At 42.3% G+C, this 27699-nt stretch overlaps 1 protein-coding gene and 1 long non-coding RNA gene across 2 annotated transcripts; both read right to left on the reverse strand.

Annotated features, from left to right (window-relative positions):
- Nucleotides 1-451: 451 nt before the first annotated feature.
- On the reverse strand, nucleotides 452-11760 carry LOC115206754 (histone-lysine N-methyltransferase PRDM9-like). The gene is made up of 5 exons (XM_029773960.1): nucleotides 11606-11760; nucleotides 2238-2483; nucleotides 1936-2016; nucleotides 1460-1650; nucleotides 452-888 (listed from the first exon to the last, which is right to left on the reverse strand). Exons 3-5 carry the CDS (start codon nucleotides 1938-1940, stop codon nucleotides 452-454), a joined length of 633 nt encoding a protein of 210 aa, XP_029629820.1. The 5' UTR covers nucleotides 1941-2016; nucleotides 2238-2483; nucleotides 11606-11760.
- A 127-nt stretch (nucleotides 11761-11887) lies between these two features.
- On the reverse strand, nucleotides 11888-26136 carry LOC115204896 (uncharacterized). Its single transcript, XR_003880513.1, has 3 exons — nucleotides 26062-26136; nucleotides 12165-12320; nucleotides 11888-12027 (listed from the first exon to the last, which is right to left on the reverse strand). It is a non-coding gene; the product is annotated as an uncharacterized LOC115204896 (long non-coding RNA).
- Between the last annotated feature and the right edge of the window lie 1563 nt (nucleotides 26137-27699).

The following is a 27699-nucleotide window of genomic DNA, read 5'->3' on the forward strand; positions in this document are numbered from 1 at the left end:
TGATCACTGGGCACGGGGAGTAGGCAGAGTTTGTACCTTCAGACACATGAAATGGTTAAAAATGGGAACATTTCGACTACCCAGGCACACAGGGCAGCTGAAACAAGTGCACCTACCGGCAAAAGCGCGAGACAGAAAAAAAGTAGGAATGCAAGGCTTTATCATTAGTTTTTTTATAGAAATGTTTGGCGATTGACTAGGAATGCCTTGGAGACCACTGCTTTACAATATGATTAATACATGTATGTGTGTAAAATAATACAGTACTTTGACAACAGAATAGTTCAACAGTGTCTATAGAAAGACTCATCAGTCATGTTTCATGATGGAACATTACACTTCTATTACATCACTGTCCCAATGTCAAGAGAATCTAAAGTTCCACTTCTTTACTCTTTTTACAACACTGGTGTCTCTTTAGATGTCCTGACTAACTGAAACTCTTCCCACACTAAGAGCAGTGGAACAGCTTCTCTCCTGTGTGAGTGAGCTGGTGTGTTCTGAGATGACTCCCTGTAGTGAAACTCTTCCCACACTGAGAGCAGTGGAACGGCTTCTCTCCCGACTGAGTGAGCTGGTGTCTGGTGAGATTACTCCCTGTAGTGAAACTCTTCCCACACTGGGAGCAGTGTTTTGATCGTGGCTTGTCCGTCTCTCTCTGTTTCCTGGTGGGAGCTGGGTTGGAGGAACTTAATGTGGTTCCATGGTGCTGTGAGCTGCTGGAGGACATGAGATTCTCTGATCTGATCTCTCCACTCCTCAACAGTCTGACATACTCATCATGGTGACATCTCTTTATGTGCTTCTGGAGGAAGATCTGAGAGGTGAAGGAGAACGGACAGCCAGAGCACGAGAAGATCTGGACCTGGGATGACTCAGAGTTCACATCTGAGAGATGAAGGGGAGAGAGAAAGAGAGAGTAAAAGAAAAATAAATTAAAAGAAGAGAAATCAAGATCACAAGGTGCATGACATTATTGTTCCAGACAACTTGACGTGAACAGAAAAAACTCAGGACCAGTATGAAAATACACCACAGAAAATATATTTAAAATCAATGAGTTTCAATTGAGAAATGAGTAATAATGAATATTAATGAGTACTAATGAGTATTAATGAGAAATAATGAGGTAATAATGAGTGTCAATGAGTAATAATGAGTACTAATGAGTAACAATGAGGCAATAACAAGTATCAATGGGTAATAATGGCATAACAATGGGTATTAATAAGTAATAATGAGTATTAATAAGTGATAATGAGGAATAATGAAGAAATAATGCGTATTAATGAGTAATAAGGAGGTAATAATGAGTAATAAGGAGTATTAATGGGTATTACTGAGTATAAATGAAGTAATAGGAGGTAAAAAGAAAATGAATGTAAGAGGAGTGAACAGAGGAGGACAAAGTAAGGGCAGAGAGAGAGGGATGAGAGAGGAGGAAGAGGGGAGAAATAACCTTTAGCAGAGCTCTTTTTGTCCCAGAGGTAGTCGAAGACAATGCCCAGGTCTCTGGCGTACTCCTCTCCGTACCAAACCAACAACTCCTCTCCAACAGCTATGGGCTTACAGCAGCGGTACAGAATCCCTCCTCTGTACTGGAAGGACACCAGATTCTGTTCTTCTTCACGACGAGCACAGTTCACATATCTGAGAGAAAGAGATGGAGAGACAGAGAAAGAGAGAGAGCAGTAGGGGCTTAATTATGTACAAGAGATTGAGGTCATCAACTATCAAATATAGTATGAAACAGGTAGGTGCAGCGGTTCCTCGCAATGGCGGAATGATGCAATTTACCACAATCTGCCAACAGCTACCACAAAGTGTTGCGGCATAAAGCTCAAAACTTTTAATTGAGGAACCACTGTAGGTACAGAGAGAAACAGAAGGAGGAAGAGGACTCTTAGACTTCCTCTGTACTTCAGTGCTGCTCACCTCATCCAGTTGGAGTGAGTGTCTCTCCCAGCATCGATGTAGTCGTCCCAGTGTCTACTCTTGCAGATCTGAGGAAAACAACTATTCATATTTACACTTTTGATCAGGTTGGAAAAAATTCAAGATCAGCCCAATGACATACAGTTCACACACACACACACACACACACACACACACACACACACACACACACACACACACACACACTCACACACACACACACTCACACACACACACACACACACACACACACACACACACACACACACACACACACACACACACACACACACTCCTCTCACCACTCTCCATGGCTTGGTCCTTGTCTGTGAGCTCTCCTTAGTGGGCTCCTGCAGGCACAGTGTTTCCTTGGTTGAACACCCCTAGTCCTGCTACAGGGATGCTTGATGTCCTGATCTCCAGGCCGGACGGCAGGGTGAGTCTGGCCCTGTCAGAGACTCCTAGAGGGACAGGGATGTCAGGGACGAAGAGGGGAGGACCATGGATCTCACACTCCTCCATGAAGAAAGACTTGCAGTCCTCACAGTCTGGGAGAGAAAAAGAGAAACAGAACATGTTAATAAACGTCAGTTATTATGATGATGATGATGAAGACATGCATTCAAAATGTAAAAAACCAGCGTGGTTGAGAGAAAGAGAGTAGGAAAATAAAGAGAGGAACAAACAGGGATGATATATTTCTGCATAAGAGCGTCAACGAAATGCCCAGGTGATAAAATTAAATGTGGGTAGATTTAGGTAAGAATGTTTATTTCACCAGCCACGAAGAGATCCAATCCCAAATCTCAATGGGACACAAACTGAGCAATAAAACGTATTACTTCCTACGAATACATTTCTTGTTTTAGAAACATTAAAAAGCATGGTCATCCTGGTTTTGTGTTTTTTTTAAATATAATTATGGCACATTTAACATATATTAAAAATATATGATGAGATTTCAAAAGAGGTCCTGAAATCTGGATCACTAATATAAATTGTATTTGGACACAGTTCTCTTAGAACAAACCAAAAGCTGCACGTTTCTAGGACCTAATATCAGTAAGACAGGTAGCTTTCACATGGCTGTGAATGAGCTGAGAGACAAAGCAAGAATAGCATTCTATGCCATTAAAAGGAACATTAAAATTCCAATTAGAATCTGGCTCAAAATGTTGCAATCAACTATAGAACCAATTGTTCCATATGGCAGTGAAGTATGGGGTCCACTCTCTAATAACGAATTTACCAAATGGGAGGATCATCCAATCTAAATAGTGCATGCAGAGTTTTGCAAGACTGTATTGTAAGTACAAAGAAAAACTCTAAATAACGCATGTAGAGCAGAATTGGGCCAATACCCCCTCCTTATTCAAATAGAAAAAAGAGCCATCACATTTTACAACCATCTAAAAACAAGAGACCCCAAAACATTCCATCACACAGCTCTACAATGTCAAACATGAGAAGAGCCCCCTCAGTCAGCTGGTTCTGAGGCTCAGTTCAGTAACCCAAACCAACCGCATAGCGACTCAGGACAGCACTCAGAAAATCTGGCCCAACCAAAGCATCACCAAGCAAAAATAAAAATATATCACCTATTGGAAAAACACCACAAAAAATCTAAGTAAACTTCAATGCTATTTGTCTCTAAACAGACAGTAATGTACATGGTGGCAGACTATCTGACCACTGTAACTGATAGAAAACTGAGGAAAACACTGACTAGATACAGACTCAGTGAGCACAGTCTGGCTTTAGAGACCGGTCGTCACAGACAAACCTGGCTGCCCAGAGAGGACAGGCTGTGCTCACTCTGCTCCAGGGGAGAGGTAGAGACAGAGCTGCATTTCCTATTAGACTGTGACAAATACTCAGAGCTAAGATAATCTTTCTTTCCCAAAATGATCAGTCAGTACCCAGAAGTTGAAACTATAAAAATATCTATTTATTGGGTGAAAAGCCTAAATGTCAATAATCAGTCAGGTTGAGACTGGTCTACTACAGTGCCCTCCACTAGTATTGGCACCCTTGGTAAATATGAGAAAAACGGGCTGTGAATTTTTTTCTTTATTGTTAATCCTCTTGGTCTTTCATTCAAAATATATTTTTTAAATCTAACCTTTAATTGAAGGTAATTAATTGAAAGAGAAAATACATTCTTATCATAAAACAAATATTTTATCAAATATATGTGTGCCACAATTATTGGCACCCCTTCATTCAATACTTTGTGCAACCTCCCTTTGCCAAGATAACAGCCCTGAGTCTTCTCCTATAATGTGTAATGAAGTTGGAGAACACATGGCAAGGGATCTGAGACCATTCCTCCATACAGAATCTCTCCAGATCCATCAGATTCCACACTTGTGGACTCTCCTCTTCAGCTCATCCCACAGGTTATATATTGGGTTCAGGTCAGGGGACTGGGATGGCCATGGCAAAACCTTGGTTCTGTGGTCAGTGAACCATTTTTGTGTTGATTTTTAGGTGTGCTTTGGATCATTGTCCTGCTGAAAGATCCAACCACGGCCCAGTTTAAGTTTCCTAGCAGAGGCAGTCAGGTTTAGATTTAATATCTGCTGGTACTTGATGGAGTCCATGATACCATGTATCCTAAGTTGTCCAGGGCCTTTGGAAGAAAAACAACCCCACCACATCAAAGATCCACCATACTTCATAATTGGGACGAGGTACTTCTCTGCATGACTATCTTTCTGTCTACGCCAAACCCACGTCTCGTGTTTGTTTCCAAAAGGCTATATTTTGGTCTCATCTGACCATAGAACTCGGTCCCATTGAAAGTTCCAGTAACTTTGTCAAACTGTAGGCGCTTGAGCTTGTTGTTTGATGACAGCAAAGGCTTTTTTATGACAACCCTCCCAAACAACTTGTGGTTATGTAGGCGACGTCTCATCATTACTGTATTCTCGGTGTCACGTCCTGACCAGTAAAGGGGTCATTTTGTTATTGTAGTGGGTCAGGACGTGGCAGGGATGTGTTTGTTTTGTGTTGTTGGTTTTTGTGGGTAGTTAGTAGTTGGTTTTTGTGGGTAGACAGAGACGGCCCACAGTCCGGAACCGACAGAGACGGCCCACAGTCCGGCGCAGCCAGAGTGGCCCGCCAGTCCGGCGCAGCCAGAGACGCCCGCCAGTCCGGCGCAGCCAGAGTCGCCCCTCAACCCAGAGCCTTCAGCGGTGGGCTACAGCCCTGAGCCTTCAGCAGGGGTGGACAGGTTAGAGTGGGGACTAAGGCCGGAACCAGAGCCACCTCCGTAGGGGGGAGTATTGGGGAAGGGGGGGTGTTTGCCCAGGAACTGTTGGTGACGGTGGCCACCCTCCCTTCCCTCCCTTTAGGTTTGGGTTTTTTGTTGTGGGTTGTAGTTGGTGTCTTATGGTTAAGGTGCATTCGGTGTCTGCACCTTTGGGGGGGGGGGTACTGTCACGTCCTGACCAGTAGAGGGGTCATTTTGTTATTGTAGTTGGTCAGGACGTGGCAGGGGTGTGTTTGTTTTGTTGTTGTTGGTTTTTGTGGGTAGTTATGTTCCATGTATAGTCTATGTACCTTACAGGACTGTTTTTGTCGTTCTTTTGTTCAGTGTTAATTTCTTTAATAAATCAAGAAGATGATTCACATCCCCGCTGCAGTTTGATCCGATCATTACGACGCTTATGACACTCGGGTCGTTCCCATAGTGTTGGATGACTAAGGGAACTTGGCCTGTGTGTCACCTCATATTTATACCCCAGTGAAACAGGAAGTCATAACTTATCACTTAAGTGTCCCTGATCACTCAGGTGAACTTAAAAACGTAAAATATGAATGAGTGTCATCGTCGTGTGTGTAGGTGGCAGGGAAGTCAGGCGCAGGAGAAACCAACTTGGTATTACTGGAGGTTAATAAAATAATAAACAAACAACGAACTCCAAAACCAAAATGTACAGAAAATAACATGGGCAACAATACCCGTAGCTCACTATTACAAAAATACACGACACAAAATAACATACAAACAATCTCGGACAAGGACATGAGGGGAAACAGAGGGTTAAATATACAACAGGTAATGAATGGGATTGGAACCAGGTGTGTGTGAAAACAAGACAAAACCAATGGATAATGAAAAATGGATCAGTGATGGCTAGAAGACTGGTGACGTCGACCGCCGAGCACCACTCGAACAAGGAGGGGCATCGACTTTGGCAGAAGTCGTGACAATGAGAATATAATTCAGTTAGATTTTACTCATAAGAATTTCTAGGGATGCCAATAATTGTGGCACACATGTTTCGGGGAGAAAATATTTATTTCATTTATTTGACATTTATTATTTCAATAATTTTTCTTACAATTAAAGGTTCGATTTTTGTCAAAATGTTGAATGAAAGACCAAGAGGATAAACAGCAAAGACATTTTTTTACAGTCTGTTTTGCTCACACAGTTGAAGTCGGAAGTTTACATGCACTTAGGTTGGAGTCATTAAAACTCATTTTCAACCACTCCACAAATTTCTTCTTAACAAACTATAGTTTTGGCAAGTCGGTTAGGACATCTACTTTGTGCATGACACAAGTCCTTTTTCCAACAATTGTTTACAGACAGATTATTTCACTTATAATTCACTGTATCACAATTCAAGTGGGTCAGAAGTTTAAATACACTAAATTGACTGTGCCTTTAAACAGCTTGGAAAATTTCAGAAAATGATGTCATGGCTTTAGAAGCTTCTGATTGGCTAATTGACATCATTTGAGTCAATTGGAGGTGTACCTGTGAATGTATTTCAAGCCCTACCTTCAAACTCACTGCCTTATGGGAAAATCAAAAGAAATCAGCCAAGACCTCAGAAATGAAATTGTAGACCTCCATAAGTCTGGTTCATCCTTGAGAGCAATTTCCAAATGCCTGAAGGTACCACGTTCATCTGTACAAACAATAGTACGCAAATATAAACACTATGGGACCACGTGTTCTGTCTACTAGATGAACACACTTTGGTGCGAAAAGTGCAAATCAATCCCAGAACAACATCAAAGGACCTTGTGAAGATGCTGGAGGAAACAGGTACAAAAGTATCTATATCCACAGTAAAACGAGTCCTATATCGACGTAAGCTGAAAGGTTGCTCAGCAAGGAAGAAACCACTACTCCAAAACCTTCATAAAAAAGCCAGACTTCGGTTTGCAACTGCACATGGGAACAAAGATCGTACTTTTTGGAGAAATGTCCTCTGGTCTAATGAAGCAAAAATAGAACTGTTTGGCCATAATGACCATCATTATGTTTGGAGGAAAAAGGGGGAGGCTTGCAAGCCGAAGAACACCATCCCAACCATGAAGCACGGGGGTGGCAGCACCATGTTGTGGGGGTGCTTTGCTGCAGGAGAGACAGGTGCACTTCACAAAATTGGTGGCATCATCAGGAGGGGGGAAAATTACGTGGATATATTGAAGCAACATCTCAAGACATCAGTCAGGAGGTTAAAGCTTGGTCGCAAATGGGTCTTCCAAGTGGACAATGACCCCAAGCATACTTCCAAAGTTGTGGCAAAATGACTTAAGGACAACAAAGTCAAGGTATTGGAGTGGTCATCACAAAGCCCTGACCGCAATCCCATAGAATAATTGTGGGCAGAACTGAAAAAGTGTGTGCGAGCAAGGAGGCCTACAAACCTGACTCAGTTACACCAGCTCTGTCAGGAGGAATGGGCCAAAATTCACCCAACTTATTGTGGGAAGCTTGTGGAAGGCTACCCAAAACACTTGACTAAAGTTAAACAATTTAAAGGCAATGCTACCAAATACTAATTGAGTGTATGTAAACTTCTGACACACTGGGAATGTGGTGAAAGAAATAAAAGCTGAAATAAATCATTCTCTCTACTATTATTCTGACATTTCACATTCTTAAAATAAAGTGGTGATCCTAACTGACCTAAGACAGGGAATTTTTACTCTGATTAAATGTCAGGAATTGTGAAAAACTTAGTTTAAATGTATTTGGCTAAGGTGTATGTAAACTTCCGACTTCAACTGTATTTACCAAGGGTGCCAAAATTAGTTATCAATATTGTAGTTGCCTTTAATGGTATAACCATTTCCACTACTACTAGTATTATTGATGCCTTATTGTTTGTTGGTCCCAACATTTTTTATTATATGCATACTTTGACAACGTAAGTAATTTAACTTGCCTTGTCAATAAAGACTACTGAATTGAATTGAGAGAGAGAGAAAGAGAGGGAGAAAGAGAGAGAGAGAGAGATGATAGGCTTCGAGGGGACTCCATTAGTAGGTACACCTATAGTTAATCTCTTGGCAGTAGTACTGTAGACTACTTTATCACTGACCTCAACCCAGAGTCTCTCAGAGCGTTCACAGTCAGCCCACTGACACCCCTATCAGATCACAGCAAAATCACAGTCTACTTGAAAAGAGCAATACTCAATCATGAGGCATAAAAGCCAAAGGAACTGAGTAACATTAAGAAATGCTATAGATGGAAGGAATGCAGTTGGGAAACCTACCAAAAAACAATTAGGCAACAACAAATTCAATCCCTTTAAGATGGTGGAAACTTGGCAGTAGAAAATCTTAACAGTATATTTGACCTCTCAGCTTCCCTATCAAATCTAAAAAATCTCAAATAGAAAATGAACAACAATGACAAATGGTTTCATGAAGAATGCAGAAATCTAAGAAAGAAATTGAGAAACCTGTCCAGCCAAAAACATGGAGTCCTGGAAAACCTGAGTCTACACCTTCACTATGGTGAATCACTATAACAATACAGAAATACACTACGGAAAAGAAGGAACAGCATGTCAGAAATCAGCTCAATGCAATTGAAGAATCCATAGACTCTAACCACTTCTGGGAAACACTAAACAAACAACACAAAGAATTATCTATCCAAAATGGAGATGTATGGGTAAACCATTTCTCCAAACTTTTTGGCTCTATAACAAAGATCAAACAGCAAAAACATATACATGATCAAATACAAATCGTAGAATCAACTATTAAAGACTACCAGAACCCACTGGATTCTCCAATTACCTTGAATGAGCTACAGGACAAAATAAAAATCCTCCAACCCAAAAAGGCATGTGGTCTTGATGGTATCTTCAATGAAATGATCAAATATACAGGCAACAAATTCCAATTGGCTATACTAAAACTCTTTAACTTCATCCATAGCTCTGGCATCTTCCCCAGTATTTGGAACCAAGGACTGATCAGCCCAATCCACAAAAGTGGAGACAAATTTGTTCCCAATAACTCCCGTGAGATATGCGTCAACGGCAACCTTGGGAAAATCCTCTGTATTATCATTAACAGCAGACTCGTACATTTCTTCAGTGAAAACAATGTACTGAGCAAATGTCAAATTGGCTTTTTACCAAAATATCGTACAACAGAACACATATTCCCTCCTGCACACCCTAACTGACAAACAAACAAACCAAAACAAAGGCAAAGTCTTCTCACACTTTGTTGATTTCAAAAAATCCTTCGACTCAATTTGGCATGAGGGTCTGTTATACAAATTGATGGAAAGTGGTGTTGGGGGAAAAACATACGATGTTATAAAATCCATGTACACAAACAACAAGTGTGTGGTTAAAATAGCCAAAAAACACACACATTTCTTCCCACAGGGTCGTGGGGCGAGACAGGGATGCAGCTTAAGCCCCACAATCTTCAACATACAGTATATATTAACGAATTGGCGCGGGCACTACAAAAGTCTGCAGCACCCGGCCTCACCCTACCAGAATCTGAAATCGAATGTCTACTGTTTGCCGATGATCTGCTGCTTCTGTCACCAACCAAGGAGGGCTTACAGCAGCACCTAGATATTCTGCACAGATTCTGTCAGACCTGGGCCCTGACAGTAAATATAAGTAAAACCAAAATAATGGTGTTCCAAAAAAGTTCCAGTCGCCAGGACCACAAATACAAATTCCATAAAATTCAACATACCAATTAGGATCTGGCAAAAAATACTTGAATCAATTATAGAACCCATTGCCCTTTATGGTTGTGAGGTCCTGGGTCCGCTCACCAACCAAGAATTCAGAAAATGGGACAAACACCAAATCAATTATCTGCATGCAGAATTCTGCAAAAAATATCCTCTGTATACAACGTAGAACACCAAATAATGCATGCAGAGCAGAATTAGGCCAATACCCGCTTATTATTAAAATCCAGAAAATAGACGTTAAATTCTTCAACCACCTAAAAGGAAGCGATTCACAAACCTTCCATAACAAAGCCATCACCTACAGAGAGATGAACCTGGAGAAGAGTCCCCTAAGCAAGCTGGTCCTGGGGCTCTGTTCACAAACACAAACACACCCCACAGAGCCCCAGGACAGCAACACAATTAGACCAAACCAAATCATGAGAAATCAAAAAGATAATTACTTCATACATTGGAAAGAATTAACAAAAAACTGAGCAAACTAGAATGCTATTCGGCCCTAAACAGAGAGTACACAGTGGCAGATCGATTGTTTGATCGATGGAAACTCACATTATCACAAATGACCACATACTTTGGCAAATCCTCTCTAAACAGACCCCTCTCATCATCAGGGATGAGAGCCCTGTAGAGAGTCTCTAAAAAGTTGAGTAGATGCTGGGTGTTGTATGGCCCTATAAGGGGGATATGGGTTAGGACACCATGCTCTGAAATAGCAGCACACATGGTGATATTTCCTCCCCGTTGGCCTGGCAAATCCACAGTAGCTCTGTGACCGATGATATTCCCACCCCGCCTTCTGCATTTGGTCAGGTTGAAGCCAGCCTCATCCACGTATACAAAGTTGTGAGAGGGTTCACTTGATTCCAACTCCATTATACGCTATATCCCAGAACACACAGTTGAATTTGTTTTGGTAAGGAAGAGTGACATAAAATGTACATATATTGCATGTTCCTTCCACAGCAATGGAAATGTGTGCAGTTTATGCTTACTGTACTATGTATCACTATAAAATGTTGCTGTAAAGTAGTTACATAGATATATGTTTTATCTGTACATACTGGTACCGTAGCTCCTTAACTCTGTCCTCATTCCTTTGGAATGGTACACGGTACAGCTGTTTCATACTCATCTGGTTTCTATGCAGCACCCTGTCGATGGTTGAGATGCTAACCGTATGGATGTTTTCAAAGACATCATTGTCTTCTATAATTAGTTCCTTGCATGTAATGGCTTATGCAAGGAACTAATGCCTAGATGTTTTGAGGGGTAACCATCTACTATATTTTGATCAACATGACATGAGCAATTGAAAATTTGGAAAAAAGTTGACACTTGTACATTATTAATTGCAATATGTACAAAGGAATAAGAAATTGCTTTAATGATGTGCACAAGTGACTAGATGATTTGGAATTTGTACAAGTAGTATCAAGAATGGCACTTTTGATCTAAGAAATGCACCAAAGCGACTGAGAAAAACTGTAACATATGTTTCCCATGCCAATAAAGCCCCTTGAATTGAATTGAAATGAGAGAGAAGGAAAGACGGAGAGAGACAGAGAGAAAGTGAGAGAGAGAGATAGATATATAGGTAGATAGATAGATAGATAGATGATAGATAGATAGATAGATAGAGAGAGAGAGAGAGAGAGAGAGAGAGAGAGAGAGACTCACAGAGGTAGTGATCATTTTTGTGGACCTCCTCCTCTGTGTAAGTGATTCTTGGTCTGTCTCTCAGGTTTCTGCTGCGCTTGTTTGTGTTCAGCTCTGCTTTCTGCCTTTCCAGCCACTCTCTCTTAGACAGGCCTGGTACACACACACACACACACACACACACACACACACACACACACACACACACACACACACACACACACACACACACACACACACACACACACACACACACACACACACACACACACACACACACACACAAAATAAACGAAATCACCATATAAAACTCTAACAGTCTATTCTTGTCTGTCTCTTTTACCTGAGGTTGATGGTTTGGGGTGCAACAAACGAGCCCCTTGCTGAGTGGAACTCCCTGCCTCCCCTCCACTGGTGCTGGGGGTCGCTTCACTCTGACCCTCCTGGAAAGAGACAAGAGGAGAGTTCAAACTGACCACTGGGTCTGTGTGTCATCATCACTTGACCTTTGATTTGAAGCAACATTAATGAAAATATACTGTGTGTTGTGTTATGTTATGTGTATGACAGTAATACACACCTTGGCTCCTAGCCCCTCCTGTACTCCACAGTGTGTGTCTGCTGTGCTGCCGTCTCTGAGGAAGGCCACTTCTTCTTCAGTCAGCTCCTCCATTAATGGCTGGGCGGGTTCTGTCCCCATATTACTGGTTCCTGCCTCCTCGCCGCTGGGGGGCTGCTGAGGACCAAAGGACGGGGATGGGGGGACAGGGCTTAACTGACTTGACTAGTTAAATAAAGGTTAAATAAAAAAAATCTCCCCAAAATATATAGTAGCTTGAGTTTCAGATAAGAAATTGTTGTTGGTATATATTAAGTAAAGAAGTGGCCCAAGGAAGCTGCCCTGTGGTATTCGACAGTCTAAAGCATGAAGGGAAGAAAACAACCCATTGATATAGGTGGACTGTTTCCTGTCATTTAGATATAGTAGTATTCTAGTAGTAGTTAAGTAGTAGTAGCCTAGAGGTACCCAAGTACTAATCTAGTAGTAGCCTAGTAGTAGTAGCCTAGTAGTAGTCTAGTAGTAGTACCTAGTAGTAGTCTAATATTAATCTAGTAGTCGTCTAGTAGTAGTCTAGTAGTAGTATAGTAGTAGTAGCCTAGTAGTAGTTTAGTAGTAGTACAGTAGTAGTCTAGTAGTAGCCTAGTAGTTGTAGCATAGTAGTAGTCGTCTAGTAGTAGTCTAATAGTAGTATAGTAGTAGTGGCCTTGTAGTAGTTTAGTAGTAGTAGCATAGTAGTAGTAGTCTAGTAGTAGCCTAGTAGTAGTATAGTAGTAGTCTAGTAGTGGCCTAGTAGTAGTATAGTAGTAGTCTAGTAGTAGCCTAGTAGGAGTCTAGTAGTAGCCTAGTAGTAGTCTAGTAGTAGCCTAGTAGTAGTTTAGTAGTAGTAGCATAGTAGTAGTAGTCTAGTAGTAGCCTAGTAGTAGTATAGTAGTAGTCTAGTAGTAGCCTAGTAGTAGTATAGTAGTAGTCTAGTAGTAGCCTAGTAGGAGTCTAGTAGTAGCCTAGTAGTAGTCTAGTAGTAGTCTAGTAGTTGTCTAGTAGTAGCCTAGTAGGAGTCTAGTAGTAGCCTAGTAGTTGTAGCCTAGTAGTAGTCTAATAGTTGTATAGTAGTAGTCTAGTAGTAGTCTAGTAGTAGTAGCCTAGTAGTACTCTAGTAGTAGTACCTAGTAGTAGTCTAATATTAATCTAGTAGTCGTCTAGTAGTAGTCTAGTAGTAGTATAGTAGTAGTAGCCTAGTAGTAGTCTAGTAGTAGTATAGTAGTAGTCTAGTAGTTGTAGCCTAGTAGTAGCCTAGTAGTAGTAGTCTAGTAGTTGTAGCCTAGTAGTAGTCTAGTAGTAGCCTAGTAGTAGTAGTCTAGTAGTAGCCTAGTAGTAGTAGTCTAGTAGTAGCCTAGTAGTAGTCTAGTAGTAGCCTAGTAGTAGTCTAGTAGTAGCCTAGTAGTTGTAGCCTAGTAGTAGCCTAGTAGTAGTAGTCTAGTAGTAGTCTAGTAGTAGCCTAGTAGTAGTCTAGTTGTAGCCTAGTAGTAGTCTAGTAGTAGCCTAGTAGTAGTCTAGTAGTAGCCTAGTAGTAGTCTAGTAGTAGCCTAGTAGTTGTAGCCTAGTAGTAGCCTAGTAGTAGTAGTCTAGTAGTAGCCTAGTAGTAGTCTAGTAGTTGTAGCCTAGTAGTAGTCTAGTAGTAGCCTAGTAGTAGTAGTCTAGTAGTAGCCTAGTAGTAGTCTAGTAGTTGTAGCCTAGTAGTCGTCTAGTAGTAGTCTAGTAGTAGTATAGTAGTAGTAGCCTAGTAGTAGTCTAGTAGTAGTATAGTAGTAGTCTAGTAGTAGCCTAGTAGTTGTAGCCTAGTAGTAGCCTAGTAGTAGTAGCCTAGTAGTAGTCTAGTTGTAGTATAGTAGTAGTAGCCTAGTAGTAGTCTAGTAGTTGTAGCCTAGTGGTACTCTAGTAGTAGTACCTAGTAGTAGTCTAGTAGTTGCCTAGTAGTTGTAGCCTTGTAGTAGCCTAGTAGTAGTATAGTAGTAGTAGTCTGGTGGTAGTAACCTAGTAGTAGTCTAGTAGTGGTCTAGTAGTAGTCTAGTAGTAGTCTAGTAGTGGTCTAGTAGTAGTCTAGTAGTGGTCTAGTAGTAGTAGTCTAGTAGTAGCCTAGTAGTAGTCTAGTAGTGGTCTAGTAGTAGACTAGTAGTGGTCTAGTAGTGGTCTAGTAGTAGTAGTCTAGTAGTAGGCTCGTAGTATTCTAGTAGTTGTAGCCTAGTAGTATTCTAGTAGTAGTAGCCTAGTAGTACTCTAGTAGTAGTAGCCTAGTAGTAGTAGCCTAGTAGTAGTCTAGTAGTAGTACCTAGTAGTAGTCTAATATTAATCTAGTAGTCGTCTAGTAGTAGTCTAGTAGTAGTATAGTAGTAGTAGCCTAGTAGTAGTCTAGTAGTAGTATAGTAGTAGTCTAGTAGTTGTAGCCTAGTAGTAGCCTAGTAGTAGTAGTCTAGTAGTTGTAGCCTAGTAGTAGTCTAGTAGTAGCCTAGTAGTAGTAGTCTAGTAGTAGCCTAGTAGTAGTCTAGTAGTAGCCTAGTAGTAGTCTAGTAGTAGCCTAGTAGTAGTCTAGTAGTAGCCTAGTAGTTGTAGCCTAGTAGTAGCCTAGTAGTAGTAGTCTAGTAGTAGTCTAGTAGTAACCTAGTAGTTGTAGCCTAGTAGTAGCCTAGTAGTAGTAGTCTAGTAGTAGCCTAGTAGTAGTCTAGTAGTAGCCTAGTAGTTGTCTAGTTGTAGCCTAGTAGTAGTCTAGTAGTAGCCTATTAGTAGTAGTCTAGTAGTAGCCTAGTAGTAGTCTAGTAGTTGTAGCCTAGTAGTAGTCTAGTAGTAGCCTAGTAGTAGTAGTCTAGTAGTAGCCTAGTAGTAGTCTAGTAGTTGTAGCCTAGTAGTCGTCTAGTAGTAGTCTAGTAGTAGTATAGTAGTAGTAGCCTAGTAGTAGTCTAGTAGTAGTATAGTAGTAGTCTAGTAGTAGCCTAGTAGTTGTAGCCTAGTCGTAGCCTAGTAGTAGTAGCCTAGTAGTAGTCTAGTTGTAGTATAGTAGTAGTAGCCTAGTAGTAGTCTAGTAGTAGCCTAGTAGTTGTAGCCTTGTAGTAGCCTAGTAGTAGTATAGTAGTAGTAGTCTGGTGGTAGTAACCTAGTAGTAGTCTAGTAGTGGTCTAGTAGTAGTCTAGTAGTAGTCTAGTAGTGGTCTAGTAGTAGTAGGCTAGTAGTATTCTAGTAGTTGTAGCCTAGTAGTATTCTAGTAGTAGTAGCCTAGTAGTAGTCTAGTAGTTGCCTAGTAGTTGTAGCCTTGTAGTAGCCTAGTAGTAGTATAGTAGTAGTAGTCTGGTGGTAGTAACCTAGTAGTAGTCTAGTAGTAGTCTAGTAGTAGTGTAGTAGTAGGCTAGTAGTATTCTAGTAGTTGTAGCCTAGCAGTATTCCAGTAGTAGTAGCCTAGTAGTAGTCTAGTAGTTGTAGCCTAGTAGTAGTGTAGTAGTAGTAGCCTGGTGGTAGTAACCTAGTAGTAGTCTAGTTGTAGTCTAGTAGTAGTCTAGTAGTAGCCTAGTAGTAGTATAGTAGTAGTAGTCTGGTGGTAGTAACCTAGTAGTAGTCTAGTAGTAGTCTAGTAGTAGCCTAGTAGTAGTTTAGTAGTAGTAGCATAGTAGTAGTAGTCTAGTAGTAGCCTAGTAGTAGTATAGTAGTAGTCTAGTAGTAGCCTAGTAGGAGTCTAGTAGTAGCCTAGTAGTTGTCTAGTAGTAGCCTAGTAGGAGTCTAGTAGTAGCCTAGTAGTTGTAGCCTAGTAGTAGTCTAATAGTTGTATAGTAGTAGTCTAGTAGTAGTCTAGTAGTAGTAGCCTAGTAGTACTCTAGTAGTAGTACCTAGTAGTAGTCTAGTAGTTGCCTAGTAGTTGTAGCCTTGTAGTAGCCTAGTAGTAGTATAGTAGTAGTAGTCTGGTGGTAGTAACCTAGTAGTAGTCTAGTAGTGGTCTAGTAGTAGTAGTCTAGTAGTAGGCTAGTAGTAGTCTAGTTGTAGTCTAGTAGTAGTCTAGTAGTGGTCTAGTAGTAGTAGTCTAGTAGTAGGCTAGTAGTAGTCTAGTAGTTGTAGCCTAGTAGTAGTATAGTAGTAGTAGCCTGGTGGTAGTAACCTAGTAGTAGTCTAGTTGTAGTCTAGTAGTAGTAGTCTAGTAGTAGCAGTCTAGTAGTAGTATAGGGGTAGTAGCCTAGTAGTAGTCCAGTAGTAGTCTAGTAGTAGTCTCGTTGTAGTCTAGTAGTAGTCTAGCGAGCTATCCAGTAATGTTTCACTTTTGTCTGCTCTGTCTGTCTCAACCAACTACTGCTGCTGCTGAGGTAAATTTGTCAAGCAAGCTTAGCCCATGCACTGGACCGCAGGTCGACTGTTGGCGCCAAATGTACAATGGTGGGAATAGATAGTGAGATTCTAAAATATTTTACAAGAACACGCGACGCGACCGGTGTCGTCAGCATGTGAGGTGTCACTACAGACCGGGTTCGATCCCGGGCTTTGTTGCAGCCGGCCGCGACTGGGAGACCCATGAGGCGGCGCACAATTGGCCCAGAATTGTCAGGGAAGTTTGGCCTGCTGGGATGTCCTTGTCCCATATTGTCAACATATTTATTGTATTGTATCAAATGGTAGGCTACAGTAGCCTACAATGGCATATAAATGAATAGCCTACTTGAAAGCCAACAGATGCAAATGGTGCCTATCTTTCACATGAAATGTCATTTTCATTGTGGACTTTTTCCCATAACAGAAGCACGCGAGGGAGATTCAAATGTCCACTCGCGCAGTGCACGAGTAAAACCCTTCGCTTGATATGGTCATCCATAAGATACGTCGACATTCGAATACAGTTTATTTAAACCTCTGAGTGAATTTATCTAAAGAGCTCTAGCGCACCTAAAGTACTTTGCCAGTGCTTTGTCGCCGTTATATCAGTTCTACCGCATGAATATGTTTTATTGATAAAGGGTGTCTCCATAATGACCAATCTAAATAGCCTACCTACAACTGGTAATAAAGTTGTCACGATGTGTGCTCCTGCATCTGTTTCCTTGACTCAGCTGCCTCTGCTGCAGCACTCTCTCAATCAGTGCTCTCAATGCTCACACACTCCTCTGGCCCTCCCCACCATTCACTCACTCAGTAACAACCTGCTCACTGCCTGATAGTCAGCAGCAGGTTACAGTTAAAAATATATATCAAAAAATGAAGAGAAATGCCATGGCGGCAGCAGTGCAGTTTAGAAGTAGTCCAAAAACACGCCACCCTCCACCAATACATTTTCACCCGCTACATCGTATTCAAAGTAGCCAAATTTGGCTAGAAAACCGCGAACATGGCAACCCTGACCAGCAGGCAAGTCTTGTTTCCCAAGGCCGGCCCGCTCATTAGCAGGATTTGACTGTCATTGAACAGGACGGAATTTTATGAGCTAAACTGAACAAGACGCGTCTCCAACAACACATAAAACCTCACATAATTCTGCCCCAATTTCTCTCAACCAGTGACACGTGCTTTTTAGGTGAGCGCTGATGCCACCCACTTCATCAAAGGTATGCTTGTCCCTTCCCAGCGCGCCTCTCCAGGATGCTGTTGGAGAGATGTATCCCTGCCACGCTCCAGCAACGTTCCGTCCAAAACAATATAACATAAATCATGTAGCAGAAGAGAATGTGGCCTTTTCTATAACCTACAGGCTGGGTGTGTGTATGACAGCCACTTTTAACCTCATGCAGGTTATAGCCTACAGGCTGGATGTATGACAGCCACTTTTAACCTCATGCAGGTTATAGCCTACAGGCTGGATGTATGACAGCCACTTTTAACCTCATGCAGGTTATAGCCTACAGGCTGGATGTACGACAGCCACTTTTAACCTCATGCAGGTTATAGCCTACAGGCTGGGTGTATGACAGCCACTTTTAACCTCATGCAGGTTATAGCCTACACGCTGGATGTGTGTATGACAGCCACTTTTAACCTCATGCAGGTTATAGTACAGGCTGGATGTATGACAGCCACTTTTAACCTCATGCAGGTTATAGCCTACAGGCTGGATGTGTGTATGACAGACACTTTTAACCTCATGCAGGTTATAGCCTACAGGCTGGATGTACGACAGCCACTTTTAACCTCATGCAGGTTATAGCCTACAGGCTGGATGTATGACAGCCACTTTTAACCTCATGCAGGTTATAGCCTACAGGCTGGGTGTATGACAGCCACTTTTAACCTCATGCAGGTTATAGCCTACAGGCTGGATGTATGACAGCCACTTTTAACCTCATGCAGGTTATAGCCTACAGGCTGGGTGTATGACAGCCACTTTTAACCTCATGCAGGTTATAGCCTACACGCTGGATGTGTGTATGACAGCCACTTTTAACCTCATGCAGGTTATAGCCTACAGGCTGGGTGTATGACAGCCACTTTTAACCTCATGCAGGTTATAGCCTACACGCTGGATGTGTGTATGACAGCCACTTTTAACCTCATGCAGGTTATAGCCTACAGGCTGGATGTGTGTATGACAGCCACTTTTAACCTCATGCAGGTTATAGTACAGGCTGGATGTATGACAGCCACTTTTAACATCATGCAGGTTATAGCCTACAGGCTGGATGTACGACAGCCACTTTTAAGCTCATGCAGGTTATAGCCTACAGGCTGGATGTGTGTATGACAGCCACTTTTAACCTCATGCAGGTTATAGCCTACAGGCTGGATGTATGACTGCCACTTTTAACCTCATGCAGGTTATAGCCTACAGGCTGGATGTGTGTATGACAGCCACTTTTAACCTCATGCAGGTTATAGCCTACAGGCTGGATGTGTGTATGACAGACACTTTTAACCTCATGCAGGTTATAGCCTACAGGCTGGATGTGTGTATGACAGCCACTTTTAACCTCATGCAGGTTATAGCCTACAGGCTGGATGTGTGTATGACAGCCACTTTTAACCTCATGCAGGTTATAGCCTACAGGCTGGATGTGTGTATGACAGACACTTTTAACCTCATGCAGGTTATAGCCTACAGGCTGGATGTGTGTATGACAGCCACTTTTAACCTCATGCAGGTTATAGCCTACAGGCTGGATGTATGACAGCCACTTTTAACCTCATGCAGGTTATAGCCTACAGGCTGGATGTGTGTATGACAGCCACTTTTAACCTCATGCAGGTTATAGCCTACAGGCTGGATGTATGACAGCCACTTTTAACCTCATGCAGGTTATAGCCTACAGGCTGGATGTATGACAGCCACTTTTAACCTCATGCAGGTTATAGTACAGGCTGGATGTACGACAGCCACTTTTAACCTCATGCAGGTTATAGCCTACAGGCTGGATGTATGACAGCCACTTTTAACCTCATGCAGGTTATAGTACACGCTGGATGTGTGTATGACAGCCACTTTTAACCTCATGCAGGTTATAGCCTACAGGCTGGATGTATGACAGACACTTTTAACCTCATGCAGGTTATAGCCTACAGGCTGGATGTATGACAGCCACTTTTAACCTCATGCAGGTTATAGCCTACAGGCTGGATGTGTGTATGACAGCCACTTTTAACCTCATGCAGGTTATAGCCTACAGGCTGGGTGTATGACAGCCACTTTTAACCTCATGCAGGTTATAGTACAGGCTGGATGTATGACAGCCACTTTTAACCTCATGCAGGTTATAGCCTACAGGCTGGGTGTATGACAGCCACTTTTAACCTCATGCAGGTTATAGCCTACAGGCTGGATGTGTGTATGACAGCCACTTTTAAACTCAGGTTTCTCCGATCAAATAGCCTAACCTAAATGGCGCCCAATCAAATACAAAATGTCCTGACATGTTAACAAACAACATATCCTAAAAACAGGTCAGGTCACAGTAAAATAGACAAAATGTAATGGATAATTAGGCTACTGACAACTGCTGTCCAGGAGTTTCACCCTGTGGGCTAAATTGTCATGATCAGTGGTTTCATGTCTGTCAACGAGCTTATCTAGCGAAACATTAAATACTGTACTTCAGCATTGCAAATAGGCCCAGTATAACTACTGATGAAGTTGGGCAGTTGGTATTCAGAGCTTAAATAGCCACATTGATTAGTCACCGGAATCAGGACTAATTAAGTCAATGCAACGGCCTGTTTGACAGGTACTGGGCTTAGCACATGGATGGGTATTTGTGAAATTCCATTGCAGGCCGACATGGTAGGCTACACCAGTTGGCCCCGACTGACACTGACTTCTTTTGGACGTCTTTTTTTGGTCCTGTTCAGGACCAGCAGTCTTTTTTTTGAAAGAGGTCCAGCTGTGACATCATCTCTCAGAGCAGTCATCCCTCAGGGGAGTAAGAGAGGGAGGATGGTCTGTAGATCGGTAGGTGGGACAGTCATCAATAGTTCTTAAGACATTGAGTGTGTGTGATTAGTATATGTCCCTTAATGGATCCTAAAGAAGAGCTCGTAATTCACTCCCAAATCAATAGGACATGTCAGGGGACATGTTCCTTTCATGTAGCCTAATGTCCATATGCATTTTTAATGGGCTTAATGCATTACTCTCTAAATATCAATAATATTGTCACACAATTGCTCTGCATCAAATAGTCAAATATCTAACCGTGTTTGGTCGAAGGTAGTTCTGTGGGAAAGTTACAAATAGTGTAGAAAATGTATAACGTTCTGTTAAAAATAACTGCAAAGGGAGAATAGAGGGTGAAAACAAAGTGGAATCAGTAAAGAAGTAACACAGGTAATGTTATTTTTCATGCTGATTTGATTGGAAATCTAATGTGAGGAAATTACAGAAATTGACAGTTCTGGTGAAACGTGTTGCTGTGAAGTGATGCGTTTTATCTCTACCTTTAATTTATTACACACCCCTCTTCCCCCAGACGGACACACACTGTATGAAGGCACACACACACACACACACACACACACACACACACACGCAGACACACACACACGCAAACACATGCAGACACACACAGATGCAGACACACACACGCAGACACACACGCAGACCCACACAGGCAGACACAAACACACGCAGACACACACACACGCAGACACACACACACGCAGACACACACACATGCAAACACACACACACATGCAGACACACACACATGCAGACACACACACACACACGCAGAAACACACATATGCAGATGTAACCGATGTGAAATGGCTAGCTAGTTAGCGGGGTGCGCGCCAGTAGCGTTTCAATCGGTGACGTCACTCGCTCTCAGACCTTGAAGTAGTTGCTCCCCTTGCTCTGCAAGGGCCGAGGCTTTTGTGGAGCGATGGATAACGATGCTTCGAGGGTGGCTGTTGTCGATGTGTGCAGAGGGTCCCTGGTTCGAGCCCAGGTAGGGGCGAGGAGAGGGACGGAAGGTAAACTGTTACACAGACCCACAAACATGCAGACACACACACACATGCAGTCAGTCACATATTGATGGCATTATTATGAGCGGAACATGCCTGCTGTGGCAGAGATCCAGATCTGACTGAGACTCATCAATCATATATACACACGCGTACTCCTGGGAGACATGTCTGGGGCCGCTGGCTGCTGGGTCGCAGGTGTGGAGACTGAGGTAGAAAGTGGGAATTATTCCTCTCTTTCCTCTTTAAAGAGAAACAGCTCTCCCTCCCTCCCTCTGCGTTGAATACGCTCTATTTCCATCCACATTTCCTTCAGCTAATTTGAACCACACTTCAAACGCTCACACACACTCTCCCTCTCTCACTACCCTCTCCCTCTCTCACACACACACACACTCTCTCTCTCTATCTCTTGCTCTCTCTCTCTCACACACACACAAACACACACACACACACACACACACACACACACACACACACACACACACACACACACACACATTCTTACCCTCTCCATCTCAAGTCTCTCAATAGGCCAAGAAGAGAATGTTGACTATTATCACTGCAGACTCTATTATCACTGCAGACTTTATTATCACTGCAGACTCTATTATCACTACATACCCTATTATCACAGCAGACCATATTATCACTGCATACTCTATTATCACTGCATACCCTATTATCACAGCAGACCATATTATCACTGCATACTCTATTATCACTGCAGATCATATTATCACTGCAGACCATATAATCACTGCAGACCCTATTATCACTGCAGACTCTATTATCACTGCAGACCCTATTATCACTGCAGACTGTATTATCACTGCAGACTCTATTATCACTGCATACCCTATTATCACAGCAGACCATATCATCACTGCATACTCTATTATCACTGCATACTCTATTATCACTGCAGACCATATTATCACTGCAGACCCTATTATAACTGCAGACCCTATTATCACTGCATACTCTATTATCACTGCATACTCTATTATCACTGCAGACCCTATTATCACTTAATTCTCTATTATCACTGCAGACCATGTTCTCACTGCAGACTCTATTATCACTGCAGATCCTATTATCACTGCAGGCCCTATTATCACTGCAGACCCTATTTTCACTGCAAACCTTATTATCACTGCAGACTATATTATCACTGGAGACCTTATTGTCACTGCAGGCCCTATTAACATTGCAGACTCTAATAGCCCTGCAGAACCTATTATCACTGCAGGCGCTATTATCACTGCAGATTCTATTATCACTGCAGACCCTATCATCACTGCAGACCCTAGTATCACTGCAGGCCCTATTATCACTGCAGACCCTATTATCACTGCAGACCCTATTATCACGGAATGCTCTATTATCACTACAGACTATTATCACTGCATACTCTATTATCACTGCAGACCTTATTGTCACTGCAGACCCTATTAACATTGCAGACTCTAATAGCACTGCAGAACCTATTATCACTGCAGGCGCTATTATCACTGCAGATCATATTATCACTGCAGACCATATAATCACTGCAGACTCTATTATCACTGCATACTCTATTATCACTGCAGACCCTATTATCACTGCAGACTCTATTATCACTGCATACCCTATTATCACAGCAGAACATATCATCACTGCATACTCTATTATCACTGCATACTCTATTATCACTGCAGACCATATTATCACTGCAGACCCTATTATAACTGCAGACCCTATTATCACTGCATACTCTATTATCACTGCAGACCCTATTATCACTTAATTCTCTATTATCACTGCAGACCATGTTCTCACTGCAGACTCTATTATCACTGCAGATCCTATTATCACTGCAGGCCCTATTATCACTGCAGACCCTATTTTCACTGCAAACCTTATTATCACTGCAGACTATATTATCACTGGAGACCTTATTGTCACTGCAGGCCCTATTAACATTGCAGACTCTAATAGCACTGCAGAACCTATTATCACTGCAGGCGCTATTATCACTGCAGATTCTATTATCACTGCAGACCCTATCATCACTGCAGACCCTAGTATCACTGCAGGCCCTATTATCACTGCAGACCCTATTATCACTGCAGACCCTATTATCACGGAATGCTCTATTATCACTACAGACTATTATCACTGCATACTCTATTATCACTGCAGACCTTATTGTCACTGCAGGCCCTATTAACATTGCAGACTCCAATAGCACTGCAGAACCTATTATCACTGCAGGCGCTATTATCACTGCAGATTCTATTATCACTGCAGACCCTATCATCACTGCAGACCCTAGTATCACTGCGCACTCTATTATCACTGCAGACCCTATTATCACTGCAGACTCTATTATCACTGCAGACCCTATTATCACTGCAGACCCTATTATCACTGCAGACTCTATTATCACTGCAGACTCTGTTATCACTGCAGACCCTATTATCACTTCATTCTCTATTATCACTGCAGACCCTAGTATCACTGCAGACTCTATTATCACTGCAGACTCTGTTATCACTGCAGACCCTATTATCACTTCATTCTCTATTATCACTGCATACTCTATTATCACTGCAGACCATATTATCACTGCAGACGCTATTATCACTGCATACTCTATTATCACTGCCGACTATTATCACTGCAGACCATGTTATCACTATAGACCTTATTATTACTGCAGACCCTATTATCACTCCATACTCTATTGTCACTGCAGACCGTATTATCCCTGCATACCCTATTATCACTTCATACTCTATTATCACTGCAGACCTTATTATCACTGCTGACCCTATTATCACTGCAGACCTTATTATCACTGCAGACTCTATTATCACTGTATACTCTATTATCACTGTGGACTCTATTATCACTGCATTCTCTATTATCACTGCATTCTCTATTATCACTGCAGATTCTATTATCACTGCATACTTTATTATCACTGCAGACACTATTATCACTGCAGACCTTATTATCACTACAGACCCTATTATTACTGCAGTCCCTATTATCACTGCAGACTCTTTTATCACTGCAGACCCATTTATACAACATGGCTCCAAGTGCATTTGCACAATTTTCCAGTTACAGTACGATGCCTTGGAGCCCCTAGTCCCATATCTGTGTGTGTGTGTGTGTGTGTGTGTGTACGTGTGTGCTTGTGTCTGTGTGTGTGTGTGTGTGTGTGTGTGTGTGTGTGTGTGTGTGTGTGTGTGTGTGTGTGTGTGTGTGTGTGTGTGTGTGTGTGTGTGTGTGTGTGTGTGTGTGTGTGTGTGTATTAACTCACTCTGAAAGATGAATCATTGTTTCAATAGTCAGGCTGAAATGTCTATAGACTCTTAATAAAGGCCTTTATTATAAGGTGAGTTGCTGCTGTTGACTGTAGAAAGCCTTCCTCTTTATTATATAAATTAAAGACTACACATCATACTTGTTGATTTCATTAATTGGTGGAGGGGTTGTGTATGCTTCTATGCGTGTGATGGTTGTTTGTGACATGGTTGCTTGTTTCACACACAATGTGTTACCATCTCCATGACATTGTGTGTGTTGTCTTGAGTTTAATGGTTTAGTGTTCAGATTCCAGGAACACTATAGTGACAGATAAACAGATAATAAACTACACATGCAGAGCTGCTGATATTAACACCTGCATTAATCATAAAGCTCCTTCTTCATGCCCCCTGAACACATCTCAGGTCTGTTGGAGACGCTTTCTTTGCAGCACTGCACATCGCTTTGGGGTAACATTGTTACCACGGCAACTGGTTTTCCCGCACGCAAGCTGACATCACTCAGACAGCAGCGGAACATAGAGCACAGGGGGGTAATGAATATTCATGAAGGAAGGCCAGGGACCTGTTCCATTCTGGTGAGCACACACACACACACACACACACACACACACACACACACACACACACACACACACACACACACACACACACACACACACACACACACACATACACACACACACACACACACACACACACACACACACACACACACACACACACACACACACAGACACACACACTGAAGGGCAGGGACTCGTAACATCCCAGAGAGCACATGCTCATCTCACACCTCACTGATCACATTCTCTTCACGCAGAGCATACTCAGAAGACTACTCACACTCACTCACTCACTCACTCACTCACTCACTCACTCACTCACTCACTCACTCACTCACTCACTCACAGTAATTGATATACTAAAACTACAGATGTAGAAATGAAACATAATATATTTGTGTCTCACTTCTTAATAAAGCAATAAGTATTTTAACAGTAATGTTTGTGTGGCTCCGTGTTACTGAAGTTAGTTAAGTATGACATAACTTATTTAACTACCAGCTTGCTCTCACAACTTACAGCAAACTACCCACTGGTTGAATCAACGTTGTTTCCATCTGATTTCAACATGGAAACTAATTGGGTTTGCTAAAAGTCATCAGGGAATCTTTTACTCACCCATCTTTGAACATAAATCCAGTGACATGGTGAATGTTTTGTTGTTGATTTCCCATTCAATTCACGTTAGTTGACAACTCAGCCAGATGTGAATCCAAACTAGAATTTGAAGTGACATCTGTGCCCAGTGGGTACACATCAGCAGGAAGTGTTTTAACCAGCTGTTCTGTAGTCTTTATGGTTCTGTCCTAAATGGAACACTATGGGCCCTGGACATACAGTATGTAGTGCACTTCATAGGAAATAGGATGCCATTTGAGACACAGATTATAACAGCTGGACTACTGTGTGTGTAAATGTTAAAGCTTGGTTTGACATCACTATTAAACAATAAACAGAGATGCTTCTCTCTATACAGGAATCTGTGTGCAGTCTGCGACACACACACACACACGCGCTCACTCACTCACACACTCACACACACACATGCACACAGAATGGAATGGACAGGACAGTGTGATTATGGTATTGGATAATATGATGAGGACTGAGGGCTGAGGGCTGGTCATCATTACTTTCAAGAAATCGCTTTTTAATACTGGGTGTTCTAAACTCAGCAAAAAAAGAAATGTCCCTTCTTCAGGACCCTGTCTTTCAAAGATAATTCGTAAAAATCCAAATAACTTCACAGATCTTCATTGTAAAGGGTTTAAACACCGTTTCCCATGCTTGTTCACTGAACCATAAACAATTAATGAACATGCACCTGTGGAACGACTGTTAAGACACAAACAGCTTACAGACGGTAGGCAATTAAGGTCACAGTTATGAAAACTTAGGACACTAAAGAGGCCTTTCTACTGACTCTGAAAAATACCAAAAGAAAGATGTCCAGGGTCCCTGATCATCTGCGTGAACATGCCTTAAGCATGCTGCAAGGAGGCATGAGGACTGCAGATGTAGCCAGGGCAATAAATTGCAATGTCCGTACTGTGAGACACCTAAAACAGCACTACAGGGAGACAGGACAGACAGCTGATCGTCCTCGCAGTGGCAGACCACGTGTAACAACACCTGCACAGGATAGGTACATCCGAACATCACACCTGCGGGACAGATACAGGATGGCAACAACAACTGCCCGAGTCACACCAGGAACGCACAATCCCTCCATCAGTGCTCAGACTGTCCGCAATAGACTGAGAGAGGCTGGTCTTAGGGCTTGTAGGCCTGTTGTAAGGCAGGTGCTCACCAGACATAGCCGGCAACAACATCGCCTATGGGCACAAACCCACCGACGCTGGACCAGACAGGACTGGCAAAAAGTGCTCTTCACTGATGAGTCGTGGTTTTGTCTCACCAGGGGGATGGTCGGATTCACATTTATTGTTTAAGGAATGAGCATTACACCGAGGCCTGTACTCTGGAGCGGGATTGATTTGGAGGTGGAGGGTCCGTCATGGTCTGGGGCGGTGTGTCACAGCATCATCGGACTGAGCTTGTTGTCATTGCAGGCAATCTCAACGCTGTGCGTTACTGGGAAGACATACTCCTCCCTCATATGGTACCCTTCCTGCAGGCTCATCCTGACATGACCCTCCAGCATGACAATGCCACCAGCCATACTGCTCATTCTGCGCGTGATTTCCTGCAAAACAGGAATGTCAGTGTTCTGCCATGGCCAGCGAACAGCCCGGA

This window comes from Salmo trutta, chromosome 13 (genome assembly GCF_901001165.1).
Source record: "Salmo trutta chromosome 13, fSalTru1.1, whole genome shotgun sequence".
NCBI lineage: Eukaryota > Metazoa > Chordata > Actinopteri > Salmoniformes > Salmonidae > Salmo > Salmo trutta.

Bases quoted from the DNA above. Each gene is read 5' to 3' on its own strand.
- LOC115206754 (XM_029773960.1), bottom strand. The intron at 889-1,459 runs GTTATTTCTCCC...TTCATCTCTCAG, and splicing joins CAAAAAGAGCTCTGCTAAAG to ATGTGAACTCTGAGTCATCC.